This window comes from Corvus kubaryi, unplaced genomic scaffold (assembly GCF_017639235.1).
Source record: "Corvus kubaryi isolate FWS band 111438036 unplaced genomic scaffold, C.kubaryi_AGA036_p1.0 37367, whole genome shotgun sequence".
Classification (NCBI taxonomy): Eukaryota; Metazoa; Chordata; class Aves; order Passeriformes; family Corvidae; genus Corvus; species Corvus kubaryi.
Genome location: NW_024581119.1, coordinates 3,941,879 through 3,960,097, shown reverse-complemented (window position 1 = coordinate 3,960,097; position 18,219 = coordinate 3,941,879). Strand labels below are relative to the sequence as shown.

The 18,219-nt window shown below is 53.4% G+C and overlaps 1 protein-coding gene across 3 annotated transcripts in view; it reads right to left on the bottom strand.

Moving 5' to 3' along the window:
- OPCML (opioid binding protein/cell adhesion molecule like) overlaps positions 1-18,219 on the bottom strand; it is a 291,946-nt gene that overhangs the window by 95,728 nt on the left and 177,999 nt on the right. For 2 of the 3 annotated variants that reach the window (XM_042034295.1, XM_042034296.1), the window contains exon 1: positions 9,642-10,107. In XM_042034295.1, the coding sequence (XP_041890229.1) occupies positions 9,642-9,808 (167 nt within the window). In that variant the 5' untranslated portion in view covers positions 9,809-10,107. Of the gene's footprint in view, positions 1-9,641; positions 10,108-18,219 lie in introns of those variants that run through there. The other variant, XM_042034297.1, reaches the window with a different exon arrangement.

Sequence of the window (18,219 nt, the reverse complement as noted above, 5' to 3'; positions counted from 1 at the left end):
GGAAACCTCGCAGAAGTGAGTTTAAAGTCTCCAGAGGATATCAATTGAGAGTCTGTCACTTGGTGTCAGGATAACTTTCTGGACAGCTCTCGGAGCTTGTTAAGCTCTCGCTTTGGCTGCATTTGAGCTCTGGTGGCAGTGCTGCCTGCAAGCACCTGCGCTGAAACCAGAGATGGAAAAGAGCTGCTGAGTCCACGCAGCTTTTCCGTTATCCCTCCAGAATTCCCCACCACCACCTGCAAGACCCCAGCGGTGATGGGCATGGGGATCTCAGCTGTTGTTGCTCCAAGACACGCTCCCTGAAGGAGAGGATGTCTCTAAGCAGAGGAAACACCATGAAATTGGGCTCCTCTCACCCCAAAGTGAGGGCTGGGGTGTCCAGGAGGGGTTTGTGGGTACAGGGTGTGAAATGCAGGAGGAGATGCAGCAGCCTGTGTAAAGCAGGTGGTCAAACCAGACAGTCGTAACACTGTCTGAGCATCACAATCCACGGCTCTGGGTAGGAAATAGCCACTTCCCCCACAGCAATCATTTCATCAAAAACCCTGCAAGACTCCCGCTGTTCCCACTAGCCCTGGATCCCTAACTTTAATTAAGTCCAAAGAGCCTTCCCGCAAGAACAAGGGAGGAGAGGGTGACTCAGACAGCGATGGGACCAGTCAGCGCAATTATCATACAGTTAAGAATATTAATTAAAACCAGCCCTCCCCCCAATTAAAAAAAAAAAAGGCAAACTAATCAATTCTACTTAAAGGAATATATGGGGATAAGGAGCAGGAGCAGGGAGGGTGACGGAGACAGAGATGGGACGCGCTGTGAATGCTAACAGCTTCCCACCGTGGCCGCTGCCGCAGTCAGCCCCAGGCCTGGCTGCTTCCAACAGTTACTCCGAGTCTCCTCGGAAATGGGCTCAATCTTTCCTTCTACCTGCTGCCGCATCACAGCAACTCCTGTGATCACACAAAGGACTTTAAATCTTAGCTTTAACTGCCTTGATTGAATTAAATGCAACACCACGGTAAAGCAGGCTCCTCATTTCAGGTACGAGCATGGAGCCCTGCTCTCCCGCTAACGGCACTCTCCCTCTCTCGGAAATGATGAGTTGCTCATGGGTTATGCTCTTTAAGAAAGGGAAAAAAAAGTCATCTGATAAAGTGGGTTGTAAAATCGGTGGTGGTAATAAACGGAGAGCAAGGAGCCTGATGCAAAGCCTTCAGAGAAGGCAGAACCCGCTGCAGGGACACAATATCTGCACCATGATTAATACACAACCACAGGTGACAGCTCGGGAGCAGCGCAGGTGCCACCTGCAACACAGGGGACAGCAAGAGCAGAGGGAAGCTCACCCGGGCACCCGGGCTGTCAGGGGAGGATGATGAGTGACTGGCTCCCAAGTGTTGAAGCTGAGGGAGTGGAGGTGCCTGGTAGGCACCTCCAGCTCAAGTGCCTGCAGCCCATCAGTGGAGATGCTTCCACCGCTGTGATGAGGCTGGGATAAAACCCAACCAAGGATCAAGCCATCGGGAGAGCCAACCATGACCTGCCAGCAACGGCTGCACAGCAACCCCAGGGCACACATGCAACGAGCAGCGTGCAGAGAAAGCCGTGACTCGGTGGCACTCTGCCACAGCAGCCTCTTGACAGCAGGCACCACACGGGACAGGCCACGGGCATGAGGGGACGAGGCCAAGCAGTGACATGATGAGATGGGAACAGCCTTGCAGTGACTCCTGATCATCCAACAAAGCTACTGTCCCCTGAGTGAGAGCTGCAGGAAAAGGCACCTCAGGTGCCTGGGGTCATGCTAGGGAAGGGAAGAGACTGCAGGAAAGGGCTCAGAGTGGAGAAAAACTGATGAGAGCACAACTTTGGCTCTCCCAACTTCTGCCTGAAACTCCATTCCACTCTCCAGGCCATGTCACTCCAAGCCAGATCTGCAGGGACCAGCACCACCACGGTGGAGAAGAGCTCAGCTCCCTCCTCTCCTTCCATGTTCATCCTTCTTCCCCGGGACTCGCCTCTCAGTGAAACAGGGATTAGAGCAGCGCACTCCCGTGGCTCCTACGAGCCCTGACACAGAGCAGGATCTGTCACAGGAAGGTGCCCTGGGAGTATAAACCATTTCTCTTTATCAGCCTCTATTATTATCACATTAATAGAAGCTTCACTGGCAGGATGGATGCTCAAGTGCCCAGGAAGCACTCCTGGCTCTTTCCTGCCCCTCCACGGGAGCAGGGCACTCTGCCGACAAATCCCCAGGAGAATTACGGCCGGGTTCCGGGCGCAGACAGGACTATCGGTTCCTTTTTATGACCCTTCATTGTTATTACCACCTATTTCTTTTTACATTCCTGCCAAAATACCAAACATTAATCTCCCTCGCTCCCTGCAGGCAAAACATGGGTAATTGGATTTATATGGGTTAGAAATTTGTTAGATTTTTATATAAATATATATATACATATATACAGACATGCACACACACAGGGAAACAGAAAAAAACAGGAGGTGAGGGGATGCACTATCCCATTGGAACTTGGGTACCAGCTGGCTGAAGCCAAACCCCCCCACATTTCTGTGCTGGCTGCCGGACTCTAATTTCAGAGCTCATCCCACAACGCTGAACTTCACACACTGGGAGTTACCAGCTGTGGATTTTTCTTTGGTGCTCCCTTTCCAATGCCCTGGTTTTCCCTTTCCCCACTCCCTTCTTCCACCTGACATTTTTCTTTCCCCCCTCCTAAATCTTCTTTCTTTTCTTCCACTTTCTCCCTCCTGGACTCCCACTCCTCTCCAGCTCCAGCCTGGAGGCGACACCACACACAAGCCTTGGCACACCAAGAGAAGCAAAAGCAAGATGTGTGACATGTCCTTAAGTGACATGTCCCCACTCTGAACCCACCAGCACTGGAGATGGCACAAAGTAACTCATCAGCATCAGCACAATTTGCTGATCTTTTACAGGATGAGAAAAAATATCTTAAATTTACAGCTTACACCACAACAGATGTTGTTCTCATTATCCTCCCCCTCCACAGAGAAACAGACTTGGAGACCCATTTGTATCCCAAGGAACAAGTCCGTCAAGTGAGCATAGTCATGGAAACAACTCATTTTAAGCAAATCTTGGGAAATATTCATAGGAAAACAGAAATATAAAATGTGAGTGTTTTGCATTGAAGAGCCGACCTTGAAGGGTTCTGTCAGGAAAGACAAGACCTACATATCAAATCCAACCTGCAGTAAACAACCCATTACAGGCTAAAAACTGTTGACAGGGGCTGTGGGGAAATTATTTTTCTCATTAAAAAAAAAAAGGAAGAAAAAGCAGCACATCCTAACCCTCAAAGGCTGCTCACAAGGACAGAGGAAGAAGTGATAGTCACCGAATCAGATATTTCTTATGAACTGTCTGCTAGGCTGCAGTATCTAAAGATTATCACTTAAAACAATATGTCCAGCTGTTGTAAAAAGCATCCATGGTTCAGGGCTGAGGAATGCAAGGAGGAGGCAAACTGTGCGAGCAGTCAAGGGAACAGAGAAACTCTTTGGAAAGCGGGAATGTGAAAGACAGCCACTGTGCCCCCGTTTCGTTTTGCAGCGTTAACACCTAATCCTGTTCCAGAAACAAAGCGCTGAGCTCCTGGAGGAGTGTGCATGATCCAGGGGAAGGACAGCTATTACCAGGGAGTTTATTATCCTTGCAAAAAGATCTCTGTGCCCTATAGCGCAAGGATTACCAGCAGTTCAGTCTCATCCCCAGGAGGTAAATATCACCACTTGGAACTATTTCTGCCTAGTGGAGCTTAAAATCTTCCTGGGGGGGTGGGTTTTTTGCTAGACAAGTGGACCTTCCCAGGGCTTGAATTCTGGCCCTGGGAGAGGTGACAGTGAGGGTCTCCTCCTCCCTCTGCAGAGCCCCACCAGCTCACTGTGCTCTCAAAACCAGCATTTTCTGAAGCAAAGCCCCGGTGTTGTGGTTCCAACCCGTGTCAGCAGGACTCCCCAGCTCCCTGACACCGAGTCCAGCCCAACACCCACATAAAACCTGCCTGGTGCTGGCTCAGCAGGAGAGGGGTTGGCACAGGCAGCAGCCAGAGCCTTGCTGGCTGAAGGTGAACTCCCCAAAGCCAGCCCTGAGTCTCCTCAAAGCCAGACTCGAATCTTCCCCTTGCACAGCAGGACGGTGGAACAGGGACAACCAGCGTTGAGGACAACCAGATCCAGGAACAACCAGCCTTGGGGACAACCAACATCAGGGACAATGAACGACAGGGAACACCAGCCTCAGGGACAACCAACATCAGGGACAATCAACCCAGGAACAACCAGCCTCGGGGACAACCAGCTGCAGGGACAATGAACAACAAGCAACACCAACCTCAGGGACAACCAACTGCAGGGTCAACAAAACCAGGAACAACCAACATCAGGGACAACCAACATTAAGGACAACAAACCACAAGGAACACCAGCCTCAGGGACAACCAGCCTGAGGAACAACCAACCCAGGAGCAACCAGCATCAGGGACAGCCAGCCTGTCACCGCACAACCCGAGCAGTGACCTCACGCAAACCAGCCAGCCCTGACATGAGCTGCAGACCAACACTCACGCCACAGCAAAGGACACCAGGACTTAAACCTCCCTCCAGAACGTCCTTCCCTGATGCCAACAAGGACAACAGCATGGGGGGGCGGGATGTGAGGTTGCTCCAGCCCCACCAAGGTGGGAAGGGGCACAGCCAGGGACATGAGGTACCAGCTCCACGGGCTCAGCATCTGCATTTTGGCAGCATCATTGGTGCAGTGGGCTGGGGAGGAAGGAGCCCTCCTTCAGCCCCCTGACCTTTCTCCAACCACCCTTCCAGCGGCTGCAATATTACAGAGAAATTAGCGGGCACTGTAATTACAACTATCAGGAGCAGATAAGACAAGTTAAATACCAGCTACCGAGGGAGAAATTATTATGCCAGCCAGGAGGATCCAAATGCCAGAATCCGTGGCTGTAATTTCCCTGAGTCGCCAATTACAGCTCCGCCACGCAGCGAGCTCTACCTTGGAAACGGCAGGTATATATTTAGCTGCTCCAGAAAACTTTTTGGGGAGGAGAGGGCGGGAAGGAAGGGGCAGCAATGGAGCAAGTCCTCGCTAATCTGCTCTGCGCTAATCCCCACGCTTTTAGCATTGGCACACAAAGAGCGGTGACTCTCTTCCTGCTCCCCAGCAAGGATTTAACAGCAGAGACGTGGCTGCAATAACGCTTCTTTTCTCTGCCGGGTCCGTGACTGCTGTTGCAGGGCGGCAGGTGAGTGTCACAACCCCCATTAGCAGGTAGGTACATGGAATATCAGCGGTTTGACTGAAAAAAAAGGCCAAAAAATGTGATTTCCTGACTTTCCAGACCTATGCCTGGAAACTGTGGTCCTACCGCCTGCTCCTGCTGGTTGTATTTTACTGAGGTCTCATCGTGTGCTGGAAAATAGACTGCGGTAGGTTATTACACCAAAAGAAAAAAAAGAAGAATCAAAGCAGCATTGTCAGAAATAATTAAAACTATAATTGCAAAAATAAATGGAAGAACAGCATCTCATGATGTTTTATTCGGGCTTTTTATTTTTAATTGGAATTGTTCTCACACTCACTAATTGACAGAATAGAGCCAGGCATGGAGTCTTGGATGCGAATGAGCAAAGCTATCCTGACTTCTTGGTCTCCTTCATGCACAGGCAGTGGGAGAGGCCATGGGTTCACCAGAAGCAGACAAGCCCAGGGGATTTGACTTGAAAATTTGCCCTTATACACAGAGATAAAGCAGCTCTGTATTATTTAGTTTGGAAAAAAGCCTAGTTATACCTGCCCCAGCATCACCTATGAGCACCCATTCCTCTAATCATCGCTGACAAACCACTGCTGTTGGGTCATTTTGCAGATGGGGAAACTGAGGCCGAGAGCAACAGAGGGACTTCCTCAAGTCCTGGTGTCCCTGCGGTGACAGCCATGGAGAAAACTCAGCACACCCCATCTCCCAGCTAATCCCTCCAACCTTTAAAATGCACTCTCTCCCTTAAAAAACCCGACAATATTTCTTAAATATAGATAAAACTACAAAGCCTTGAAGTTCTGAGCAGCTGGTGGTTTATGTCTTTATGAACTGTACTGATGGCTGCTGTAAAGGTCGGTTTGCCAGCGGCACAGTGGGACGATCCCGTTTCCATCCCCATTTTAACACCGTGGGAATATTTGCCACAGTTTCCCCTCTGGCTCATGCACCAGCAATGGAGATGCTTCCACCCCTGTGATGCTGCTGGCATAAAGCCCAACCAAAGTTTCCAGGCAGGATCAACCCATCAGGATGGCCAACCATGGCCTGCCAGTGATGCCCCCACAGAAACCCCAGGGCATGCATCCAGCGAGCAGCCGAGACTGAATGGCACTCTTCCCCAAAGCAGGAGCTTAATCCTTGTGTCCACATCAAATCCCAGCTGGGACATGAAAAAGTGACCATCTCCAACCTCCCTGTGGGTTACCAGTGTGCTCCTTGTTCCATTTTGTGTCCCAAACTGGTGAGTAACATGAGTTACTGGTGCTACTCAACACCTGAGTGTTGTGCTCCTGAGTCAGGGAAAAGGCAGTTTGGTTTTATTTTTAACACTACACAGAGAATTTCCATATTGCCTTCAGTTCCCTGGAGAAAAAAGGTGCCCAAGTATTATGGGAATTGTTTGCTCTTACAATAAAAAGGAGTGAATTACCAACAATCTCTGTTTAAAACAGAAATTATTTGTTGCTGATCTAAGGTGACCTGCAAGTTGCCTGTAGATGGAGCCTGAGTTTCTGCAAGGATTATGCTGAGCCTCCCTCAGAAAAAGGGTGGAGAGCTGGAAATGGAAGCACCCAAAATCCAATACAGGAAACCCACAAACAGACTGAAAAGCCTCCAGGTTTCCTCCACCACTCTCACACGGGTCTGCTCTCTCTCCCAGCTCCTCTCTGCAATGCAAGGGGTGGTTAAAGAGCTGATCTTGGAAAGCAAAGAGCTTCCACCAAACCTGCCAGAGCCAGGGAGAAGTGCGGGCTCAGCCCATGTCAAGACCAGGATGCAGGAGAGGACCTGGCCATCCAGACAAGCAGGAGTGGGGCTAATTCTGCAAGAGTTACACACTGGAATTACTGCTCTCAGTTTTTCCAAGCCCAGCTCCTTGGTTTGAGCCCCAAGAAAAGTGCCATTTGTGAGGAGGACAGCAGAGGACCCCACCACCTCCTCCTCTTGTGGGTGACAGAAGAAAACACCATTGAGCGATAACACCACTCACTGGGAAGGTCTTCCCAGGGCACTTTTCCTGCCTGTCTCTGCGTAGGAAAGCACAGCCTGCAAATAAACATCAGCCCCATCCTCAAGATGCTCCACCTTTGTCATCTTGCCTTCAGCCCATCACTGATGCCACCTCTTTGGCTTGCTGTGTGCAATTCCCTGCCCACCTCCAGATCCCAAGGGAAGATGGAAAACTGCTTGCCACCCCAAGGCTGCAGAGGGGCAGCAGCAGGGAAACAGGGAGAGGAGGGAAGAGAAGGACCACTGGGAAACAGGAATGCAAAAAAGGTGGAGCAGACTGGGAGCAAACGGGAGTTGGAGGCAGAAAACTGCCTGCAGCAGGGGAAAGCTGGACTTGAGGAGAAGGGAAGGAGTAAAAGCATGGAAAAGATGCACTGGAGAGCCCGGGCAGGAGCAGATGCCAAGGGGGGACTTGGGTAAAACCAGGTGCTTTTGGGGCAGGGGCTTCCTCTAAGTGTCAGTACTTGGGGGATGCAGAGTTTCTTATGGGAAGGCTAAAATCTCCCACCACTCCAGGGCTGCTTCACAAACATCCCCTCCTGCAAACAGCACAGAAAAGAGGGCAGAAGCATAGAAATAAAAAAAAATTAAAAAAAAGAAGAAAAAAAAATAAAAAAGGAGATCCAAGTCAGCCCTCTGCTGGCAGCAGGCTCGGCTGGACTTGCAGGGGCTCCCCGGGGAGCAGGCACAGGCACCCAGCCTGCCCTGACCGCCACCAGCATCGCCTCCGAGAGCCCCAAAGCCCACACTTCACCACGGAGACAAATTCCAACAGCGAGGAAAAGAGCACCAGGGCCAAAGGCATCTCTCTGGGGGATTGTCCTTCTTTAAACTGCCTTGCTCACACAGCTCAGGTTAATCATCATTGCAGTTCAATTAGGAAGAGCACAAGGAGACAGAGCCCTCTGCTCTCCAGCTGTGCCACAGCCCCCAGGTACACGGGGCGATGACAAGCGTGTCCCAGCAGGTCTCTGGCAGGGACTGAGGAACAGGGACGTGCCCGGCACAGGCAGCATCCCAAAGTCTGGCAGTGGCCGTGACGGGAAGAGGGCAGACAGGCAACCACCGCCTCCCTCAGCAGCACGGAACCCACCGAGCCTCCATCCAGAGCCTGATTCCCACAACCACCAAACACTTCCCCCTACAAAGCCCACCTCAGGCATGGAAAACCTGCCCGACCACGCAGGTGAGCACAGCACCCTCTGCTCAAAGCGGCACCAGCTCCTCAGCCCCGCGCCGGCTCTGCTTGTGCCATGCCCGAGCCTGGCTTTGGGAAGAGCAGCTGCTCTCTGCTGCAGCCCTGTTCCTCCAGGTCTGAGCGAGGGAGCAGCCAGCCTCGGGTGGGGGCCACACGCTGCTCACCGGTGCAGGGAAAGCAGACAAACTCCTTCGGGCTCTCTTGCTCCATGCTCACGTCCCACCATCCCCACGCTCCTTCCCCAAGTCCCACGGCTCCCGGATTAACGGGCTCAGGTCCTCCCGGGGCTGCCTGAAGCACGCACAGCACGACCCAAAGCCCCAGGCACGGACTGCCTCCCCACTGCCCTCCAAAAAAAGGCTGGGCTGCTCCCTGCTTATCTGGCCCCGCTGCTGCGATGCCGGTGGAGAGCTGCTGCGCTACCTGGGCAATGCACCGCGTACACCTGTAACTCGTTCAGGGAATAAAAGGGGTTCTCGGCTGTGTTGTGAAGCACAGGAGTGACCCATCTGCATATCAGCCGCCTGTGTTTCTCCTACAGCAAACAATGTGAGGGAAAGCATCCATCAGAATTCATAAGATGCACCCCTGGAGTAAAAGATTGATTTGATATTAACGGATTCGTGCGGAGACTATAAAGCGATCGAGGCAAACACTGAAACCTCGGAGGCATCGCAGCCCTGGAAAGCCGCTGGCAGTGCAGGCTGGCACCGGTGCCAGGAGCACGGACCCCCCTCCCCTCCCACGCAGGCACAACTTTGGGAGTGTCAGGCAGCACTAACTCACTGTCTGCCACCTAAACCCCTGTGCTGGCTCCTTGTCTGGCGCCCGCAGCCCCCCCAGGAGGTTGCCAGCCCCGCGCTGCAGCCCGAAAAGCACCGGCACGTCCGTCCCTCCAAAACCGCTCCAACGGGGTGACCCCACCACGACGGGGACGAGCTGCCATCCGGACTGTCCCCTGCCACGATGGCGACAAGCCCCTGGGACACGTGCAAAGTCTCCAGTTGGTCCTAGGACCCTCCGGCAGCCCCGCCGGCCACAGAGCATCCCCCAAAAGCCGCAAGCAGGACCCCCCCAGCCCCCCAAGGCCCCAGTGCAGCTGCTCCTACCTGAGCGTGGCGCTCTCCCCTTGCCGCACTGTCACGTTGTCCATGGCTTTGGGGAAGGTGGCATCTCCGCTGCGCACGGGCACTCCTGCGGGCACAAGGAAGAGCAGCCTGAGACAGAGGACGACCAGGCACCTCCAGGGCAGGGCCAAGCACCCACCGACCCCCATCCTGGGCAGCGGGGACTTTTCCAACAGGCAAAAAACACACCCGACAAGGCGAAAAGGGGGAAGGGGTGGGTGGAGAGGAGGGATGGGGGGGAGCAAAACCACCGGGGCGAGCGCTGCGGAGCTCCACGGAGATCAGGAGAGCCCCCGGCAAGGCTGGCTGCGAGCGCTGAGCCTGCCGAGCGGCATCGGAGGGAGTCCCGCTGTCCTCGGGCGAGGGAGGAGGACGGGAGGGCCGGGGGGAGGAGGAGGAAGAGGAGGAGAGAAGGTGCGGAGCCCGAGATGAAGGTCACAGATGTGTGGCTGCTGGAGACGCTACTTTCAGCTGCAGCTGGGCAGGCGCTGCGGAGATCTGGCATCAAAAGTTTATAACCCACGGAGGAAACGTGAGTGTCTGTGAAAGGAAGGGGAGGGCGGCATCGGCACCGGGGGGCACAGCGGGCCGGGGCTGGGCTGTTTTCCGGCTCTTGCGCTTTTTTTTTAAATCATAGAGGGAAAGGAGAATTTAAAAAAAAATAGAAAAAATATATTTAAAAAAAAAAAAAAAAAACAATAAAGCTCCCAAAAATCCCGGTTCTGTCGCAAGATCGAAACTTCCCCGCGGAGCTGCAGGCGATGTCCCCGATGCTCCTCGGCTGTGCCCAGAGGGTCCCGGAGCTCCCGCGGGGCCGGCGCTGCTCCGGCTGCAGCTCAGGCGCGCCGCGGGGCGGGGAGGGCGCGGGGGGGCGGCGGCAGCACCCCGGCCCCGGCCGGCAGCATCCCCGGGGTTGTCATGGCAGCGGCTCCAGCGCTGCCCGGCGCCTCGGCTCCCGCACGGCCCGAGCCCCGCACACGGGCGGGCGGGCGGCAGCGGGGCGGGATGCGCAGGAGAACACGCACATTAACCCCCGCCGCGCCGCGCTCCCGCACAGGGACCGGGGCTGCCGCCGGCCGAGGGACCCCTCAACTCCTGAACCGCTTCAGCCCCGCTGCAGAGGGGGCTCTTCTCGCACCACGCACCCCTGTGCTCGCCAGATGACTCCCCACATGCCAGCATCTCTCCCTGCATCCACCTGTTGATGTATGTCCCTGTGGGGGACGGGCTCCACTTTTCTCGCCCTGTGAGAAACAGGGTCCTGTCCCCCCGTCCTTGCCCCACGGGATGGTGTAAGGCAGCTCCAAAGCTTCTCCCTGTGCTGTCCCTGCTCCCTGACACTGAGGTCCTTGAATTAGGAAGCCCGAGGGCTTTCCACCCCACCACTCACAACAGAGCATCAACAATAAATTTCAACAAATTTCCACCTCTGGAGACACACACAGACCACCATTTATCTCCTCAAAGAGCAGCTGAGGGCACCAAGACCTTGGTGACCATCCAGATGCATCCGTGTGTGCCCACAGAAGAAAACCAACCCCACACTGCCAGTGTTCCTCACACAGTTCCTCATGCCCAAGCCAGGCTGGACCTTGGCTGGGTGCCTTCCTTCAAAGGGCGTCTGCCTCCTCTACTGATATATCCCAGGGAACCTGCCCCTTCTGGGGGCTGGAGAAGGGAAATAACCACCAACAAGGGAGTTTTAGCTAGTTCAGGACCCCAGCCTCATCCTGGGATCCAAACACAGCTGTTAGAACTGATGAAGAGGTTTTGCAAGGGGTTTTCAGCGATCCCTAGCCCAATTTTCAGCAGAACAGGTCCTTTGTACGTGGTAGTGGGACTCAGTGACCCTAAACACCCACTGGCCATGGGCTGGCACTGCAGAGATGTGTGTTGGCTCCTGGCTCCAGCACCAGAGGGATGCTCGCTGCAGCTTGGATAAATAGGACAGCCCGGGAGCCCAGGGAAGCACGGAGAAAAGCAGAGCTGAGTTTTCTCTCAGAAACCTCTTCAGCTGCTGAAATGTTGGCCTAACCCCGAACGTGCAGGTTGGCTGCTTCTATGACAGGGATTATTTGGGGCGGGGGTCGAGGATGGGAGAGGAAGGACACTCTATCTCCTTCCTGAGCTGCTCCACTCTGGCACGGAGGAACTGTGTCTGCTGGAAGGGAGGGAGCAGCAGCAGCCGGCACAAACCCACGGCAGCCCCCAGCAGTGAGGCCACAGGCACTGCTGAGCCTCATCCAGCAGCAGGATCAGCTCCAGGGGACATGGATGCTGCAAGGACCATAAGATCTGCTGGGTAAAATGGTGTTTACCCCTTGGGATAGAAGCTGTAGACGTAGAGTGCGTGTAGCACAAAGCCTGCCAGAGCCAGAGCAATCCAGGAGAGGGAAGATTTATAGGGGAAAAAAGCCTGTCTGCCTCACAAAGAGACTGAGGAGGCTGGAGAGCCATGGAGCCACGAGCGGATGCAAAGGCAGGGAATAAATGGACAGACAGAGAACTAAACTAGCTGCTACAGACAGGTAAGAGGACATGGGGCATCAGGGAGGGGAGAGAAAGGGCTGGAAAATTAATGTGATCCATATTTATGCAACTGGGTAGGGACCCAACAGCCTGGAATGGCTCTGCAGGAGACTGCAGGAGATATGGCCCAACCACGCTCACCCCAGAGGCCACTTTGGGCACCCGACAGTGCTGCAGGCAGCCAGAGCAGCCTCTCCCGGCTTGGTATTCTGGGCCACCCCATTACAAATATGTCCCAGTCCCCCTGCTGGGGTTAACGGTACCTCCCCAGTGACTGCACTGCCGTCAAATGAAGGGAGCAAGACGGGACATGGGAGAGAAAAGGGCGAGGGGAAAAAGAACTTGAAATCCAGGAGGCTGAAAAATTTGCATGAAACACAAAGTCAGCAGACACAAAGGCAGAGGCACTTTTGCACCGAGACAGTTGCAGACCTGAGGTTGTACAGGGTGGCTTCAGTTCAGGTCCATGTCTAAAAATAGCCCCTCGCTGAGGGGGACTCAGGGCTGGCACAGGCCCTGGGGGCACCAGGCATATGGCAGTGGTGGATCCTGCTCCTCACGGTGACGTTAACAAGCCCTGACCTTCTCTCATCATCCCAGAGGCTCAGAGAGAAACTGAGCCAGCAAGGACGAGTCCCTGCGCCTCCCCGGCTCTCGCCTCCCAGCCGATTGTCAATCTCGGCTTTTATTAGTGGTGCAGTTTGGCCTCCCTCTCCCTCTGAGATTTCTCCCTCGTTGCTCTAATCAGGAGCTTGCAAATGTCAGGAGTACAGGCCTGGAAGTAATTAGTGAGAGACCAGAGCCTGGGGGCCATGAGGCAGCTCAGGCACAGCGCTGCTCCAGCACCGTACTGGGAAGCAGCCTGCAGCCACTGGGACTGACGGATGGACACTCCGGGTTTCCTTCCCCAGCCTCATTGCTGCTCCCAGAGTATTTCCCCTTCCTCCACACAGCTCAGGGCACACTGAAATGCTCACTGTGCAGCCGCGAGTGAGCCCAGCTCCCTTGGGATCAGTGCAGGGAGGGACGGGGTGGCTGCAATACCACCGGGACACTGCACACTTGGCCAGCAAGTGCCACCTCCTCCTTTGGGACATTGCCTCTTCCAAAAGAGATCCAAGGACCATTTCTGACACCTTCTAAACCTGCCTGGGTAGAGGAATGCTAGGAAACATGGACACAGCTGCACCAGCGAGATGTGCTTCACCCCAGGGCAGCAGCTTCTCCCACAGTGGGCACAACAAACCATGTCCTTGTCACAGTCCTCAGCAGGCAAAGAAAACTAAATCTTAAGGCAAAGACCATGGGAAAGAGCATTTTTTTTCTATGTTTTGCCTTTCCCTGAGATGAACTTTGCTGTCTCTCAGCCGTTCAGCCTTGTTCACAACAGGAGGGGTTAATGCTGCACCCAGGAAAGGAAAACACTGCAGAGCTGAAGGGAAGAGCAGTCCTTGGAGGCCCTGGGCTTGTTTAATCAAAGAGTAATCTTTGCTTCCAGGGATTCACCCTCCAGCACTGGTGGAAGTGGAAGTTCTCCAGATCTCCCTCTGGAAAGCTTTTTCAACGACAACAGCTCCTCTCTGGTGCTGGCAGACAGCTGCCGGCACTTTTTTCCAAAAACCAGGTTCTTTTAAGGCATCTCTCTCCTGGGGCATGGGAAATTTCTAATCGTGAGCCTCTTGGCCACCCTACCTGGCCAAGACATATGTGACACCTCTGTGGTGAGTGTGGAGCTGTGTCTCGGTATCCTGCACCATCCAGATGGTGTCTGGGCTCGGAGCTATAAGATTTTTAACTAATTTCTTTCCACACTATTATCCCCTCCTCCCTTTCCTCCCACCTCCTCTTTCTCTCCCTCCTTCTCTCCATCTGTCCCTGCCCCTCTTCTCCACCTTTCTCTTGCACACTTGCAGCTGCTAATTTTTCCCTGGCATATTTGGCAATCCATCCCGACACCTCTTCCCCCACACCCCGCCGCCCCACTTCGTGCTTTTCCCGTTTGCTGCCGAATATTCTCATTTCTTCACCCAAAAGAGACGGCACGAGCACAGACAGGAGGAACACACCCCCACGCCCATGCAGGGAGAATCACATCTCACAGTCCTGGGATAAAGCTGAGCATCCGCCAGTTTGTGGGAGTGGGGTACAGCAGAGCATCACCCCTTTCCTAGGTGGAAAGCCTTAGGAACGGGATTCACAGCTGCACTGACCACTAGCACACACACACACCTCCCCCTCTGTCACCTCAGCCCCCTCCCAACAGAATTTATTTATGCCACTTAATTTTTCCAGTTGTTTTATCTTGTTTTATCTTCACACTAAATCAGGCTCTCTCTGCAAACTGAACTTTTATTTTCCGTGCTGTTACATTTAATGCTTTTTATCGCGTGAATTTAGCAAAAGAAAAAAAAAAAAACAAACCAAAAACCTGCTGAGGTAATTGTGGAAAAAAATGTCACTCGTTCTTCACATTAATTGTGGTGCTTGAGCTCGCCTGGGCAGAAAATCCAGACTGGAGGCTCAAGCTTCTCACACCCAGCTCAGGGCTGGTTTAGCAGTCAGTGCTCAGGTAGCCCTTCCAACACCATCCTCGTGCCCTAAATGCACACACAAATCCTTCCCTCTCCCATGAAATCCCCCCAAGACCACCCAAACCCAGCCTGGAGGCAGGATGACAGTGTGGCAAGGCAGGATGTGGTGCAGCAGGACCCAGAGCATGGGGATCCCTGGGGATTTTAATGGGATTACTCTGCACTTAATGCTCAGCTGCAATCCCCGGCTGAACCCCGGCATATGGCGCATTTAAAGCATGTGTAAACCTGACAAGTGAAATCCAAAACGGAGGCAGCTCCTCAGACACCCACCTGGAGCAGTTAAAGCAGCCTCCTCCTTACATCAAATATTAAAGGAATAAAAAGCACCAGCTCTGAGAACCCCCCACGCTGCTCAAGCAAAGCTCAGAGGGGCTGGGACACCCAGGGGCAGCAGAACCATCACAACATCACCCTAAAGGCTTGAAAAACACAGATTTAATTTTCCTGCAGCATTTCTGACAGCCATCCAGCATGGTTTGGGGTTTTTTAATTTTTTTTCTCAGGAAAGCAAAATGTTAAGATTTTCTCTGGGATGCCAAGATTTTTTTTGCTGCCATTTCTGATGGTATTTAGTGCATTCGGGCAAATTTTCAACTCCTGTGCGGTCCCTTTCCCTGAAAACCCAACTCTGGAGGGAGGGGATGGGGGGGCCATTACAGACATGTGACATTTTGCTTCATTGCCAAAACATTTCCATATCAAAACAGCCAAAGTTCAGGCTGCTTCACCAAGGACATTGTCTTGGAAAAAAACAAAACCAAACCAAACAGCACAACAAAAACCCCACTGCAGTGCACAGCCTCTGCCAAAGAGATGCTTCCAGGAGCCCTGTCCCAAATTTCCCACAGCCCTGGGAAGCAGAGAGTGACAGGACAAGGAGGAATGGCTTCAACCTGACAGAGGACAGGTTTAAATTGGATTTTAGGATAAAATTCCTCTCAGTGAGGGTGAGAGGCATTGGCCTTTTCCAGAGAAGATGTGGGTGCCCCATCTCCATAAGGGACCTTAAAGAACACCCAGTGCCACCCCCTGCCCTGGGCAGGGACACCTCCCACTAGCCCAAGTTGCTCCAAGCCCCGTCCAACCTGGCCTTGGCCACTTCCAGGGATGGGGCAGCCACAGCTGCTCTGGGCAGCCTGGGTTTAACGGGTTTTTCCATCATTAGTACCTAATGACCTCTCCCTGGGACAAGGTTTGGAAGCACAATCCCATTCCCATATTAGTCCAGGAGTAGGAGAAACACCAGAAAAGGGGATGTGGACCACAGATGCTGAGCATGCAATGTGCATTTGAGTCTTCCCAGCCATTACAGAGTGGAAATGGAAAACAGGACCTGGGATCCACTCCTGCATCCACCACGGTCTCACCCTGGCCATGGACACGCAGGGATGGTGTTGGAGGCCTCAGCTTCCCCCACCCACCAACTGGAGCAGGAATGTTTCTTCCCTCTCCTGGGAGCATTACAAGGCTCATTTCATAGATGCTCGCAAAGTGTTTTGTGAGCTCTGCGCTGAACTAATAAAAGAACAAATAAATAGATATCACATCGCCCTGCTTTTGCTGTTTCTAAACACGAAGCCATCGCGTAGCCTCGGGGCTTATTTACAAAATACAGAGATGCAGGAATGATCAGAGAGCAGCTGTGCCACCTACACTCCGTGCTGGAAGAGGGAAACACCACGCTCTGGGCTGTCCTGGGAGGCTCCAAACGGCATCCCCAGCACAGGTGAGAGAAAGGAAAATCCTGTCTCCCCATCCTCCTCGGTGTGTGCTGCTCTTTTTCACACCTGGATGGCACCACAGCCTCTGCTCATGGAGCTGGCTGGGCTGGCACCACCAATTCCTGTGGTCGGGAGCAGCACGACCAGGTGCTCCTCCAGCAAATCCAGCCCCGTGTGATGCACAGGCGAGGGATTGCACACCCTGGAGCCCCGCTCAGACTCAGGGCAGCAGGGTTTGCTCGCCCAAACCGAACCTTTGATATCAGCAGAGCAGCCAAACAGACAAGATTTCAAGATAAAGAGGGAGAGAAGAGAAAAACATGCCTGACTGATTCCATAGAGATAAATGGAGCCTGAAGACTTGTGTTTCCCGGCAAGCAATGGCTTGTGCCCTGCAGCATGAGGGCTGAAGTGCTGCACTTGTGTTCCTCTGTCCACCCTCATCTTCTCCAACATGGTCCTCTCAGCTTGGGCAGGATGATCCCAAATGTCCCCATGGCCCTCACCACCACCCCGGGCAGCCCTGCCCTGCCTCTGCCTTGACACACTCGTTTCTAGTGCTGCCTAAAGAAGCTGTGGCTGCCCCATCCCTGGAAGTGTTCCAGACCAGGTTGGAAAGGGCTTGGAGCAACCTGGGACAGTGGGAGGTGTCCCCGCCCATGGCAGGGGCTGGGACTGTATTTAAGGTCCCTTCCACCCCAAACCGTTCTGGGATTTTCACACCTACACACTCAGCCACTCCCCCAAATCAACCAACACAAACCAGCCTCCAGAACATCTCACTGCTGGGGCAACATGTGGGAGCTCTCAGATCCTGCCTGTGCTGCTGTTGGAAGGGGCAGAGACAGGAGGGCAGGGAGCAGAAGGAAGCTGTTTGGGATCTCTGCAGAACTGGGGAGGAAATTGCCCTGTTCCCACTCCTCACCCCTCCACTCTCTCCTCGTCTCCAGGCGCTGCCGGGCAGGTTTGGCAGTTCTGTTAAGCAGGTAAAGGTCTGAACACTTGTTCTCAGCCTGTCTGAACTACCCGGGCTGCTTGTGCTGCAGGTCCCAGGAGAAATAAAAATTCTCAGTATTTTCAGTCTTCCCCTCTGTGGCCAGTGCAGGTGATGTTTTTTCACCTTTGAAATTCCTGCTTCTAAGGGCTGAAGCGAGGGGGAGAAAACCATTAGGTGAGGAAAGGCTCTGCAGGCTTTGGAAAACTTCCCTGGGAGTTTGATGGGAGCTGTGGGTAAATGGTGGTGCAGGTCCCTGCTCTCAGAGCTGCTCCCTGCATATCTCACTGCTGATTTATTCCCAGTGGTACGGGCACAATGAGATAAATATGCAAGTGGCACAGCTGGGGTGTGGATGGGAACATCTCCATTGTCCTAGGTCAGTTTTAATTCATCTGTTTCAGTCAGCCTGGTCTCAGCCATTCACTTCTGACTCCAACCCAATTCTCTTCAAAGCCCGGCTCTGCCTGGATGCTGGGATTAAAATCTAGGTTTGCAGCAAACAAAACTAAGCATGTTTTATGAGGAAGAGTAACCTTGGGGGAGGGTTTGGCTGCGGTTTCAAAGGCTGAGCAAGGTTTCTGTGCACAGCTCTGACTGAGTTCTGCTTGTTGTCAGCAATCCCCGCTATCTCCACGCTGCTGACAACCCGACAATCTCCGATACCGCAGGAAGGAAACAACCTGCAAGCTGCAAAGCCACCATCCCATTTTGCAGAGAAA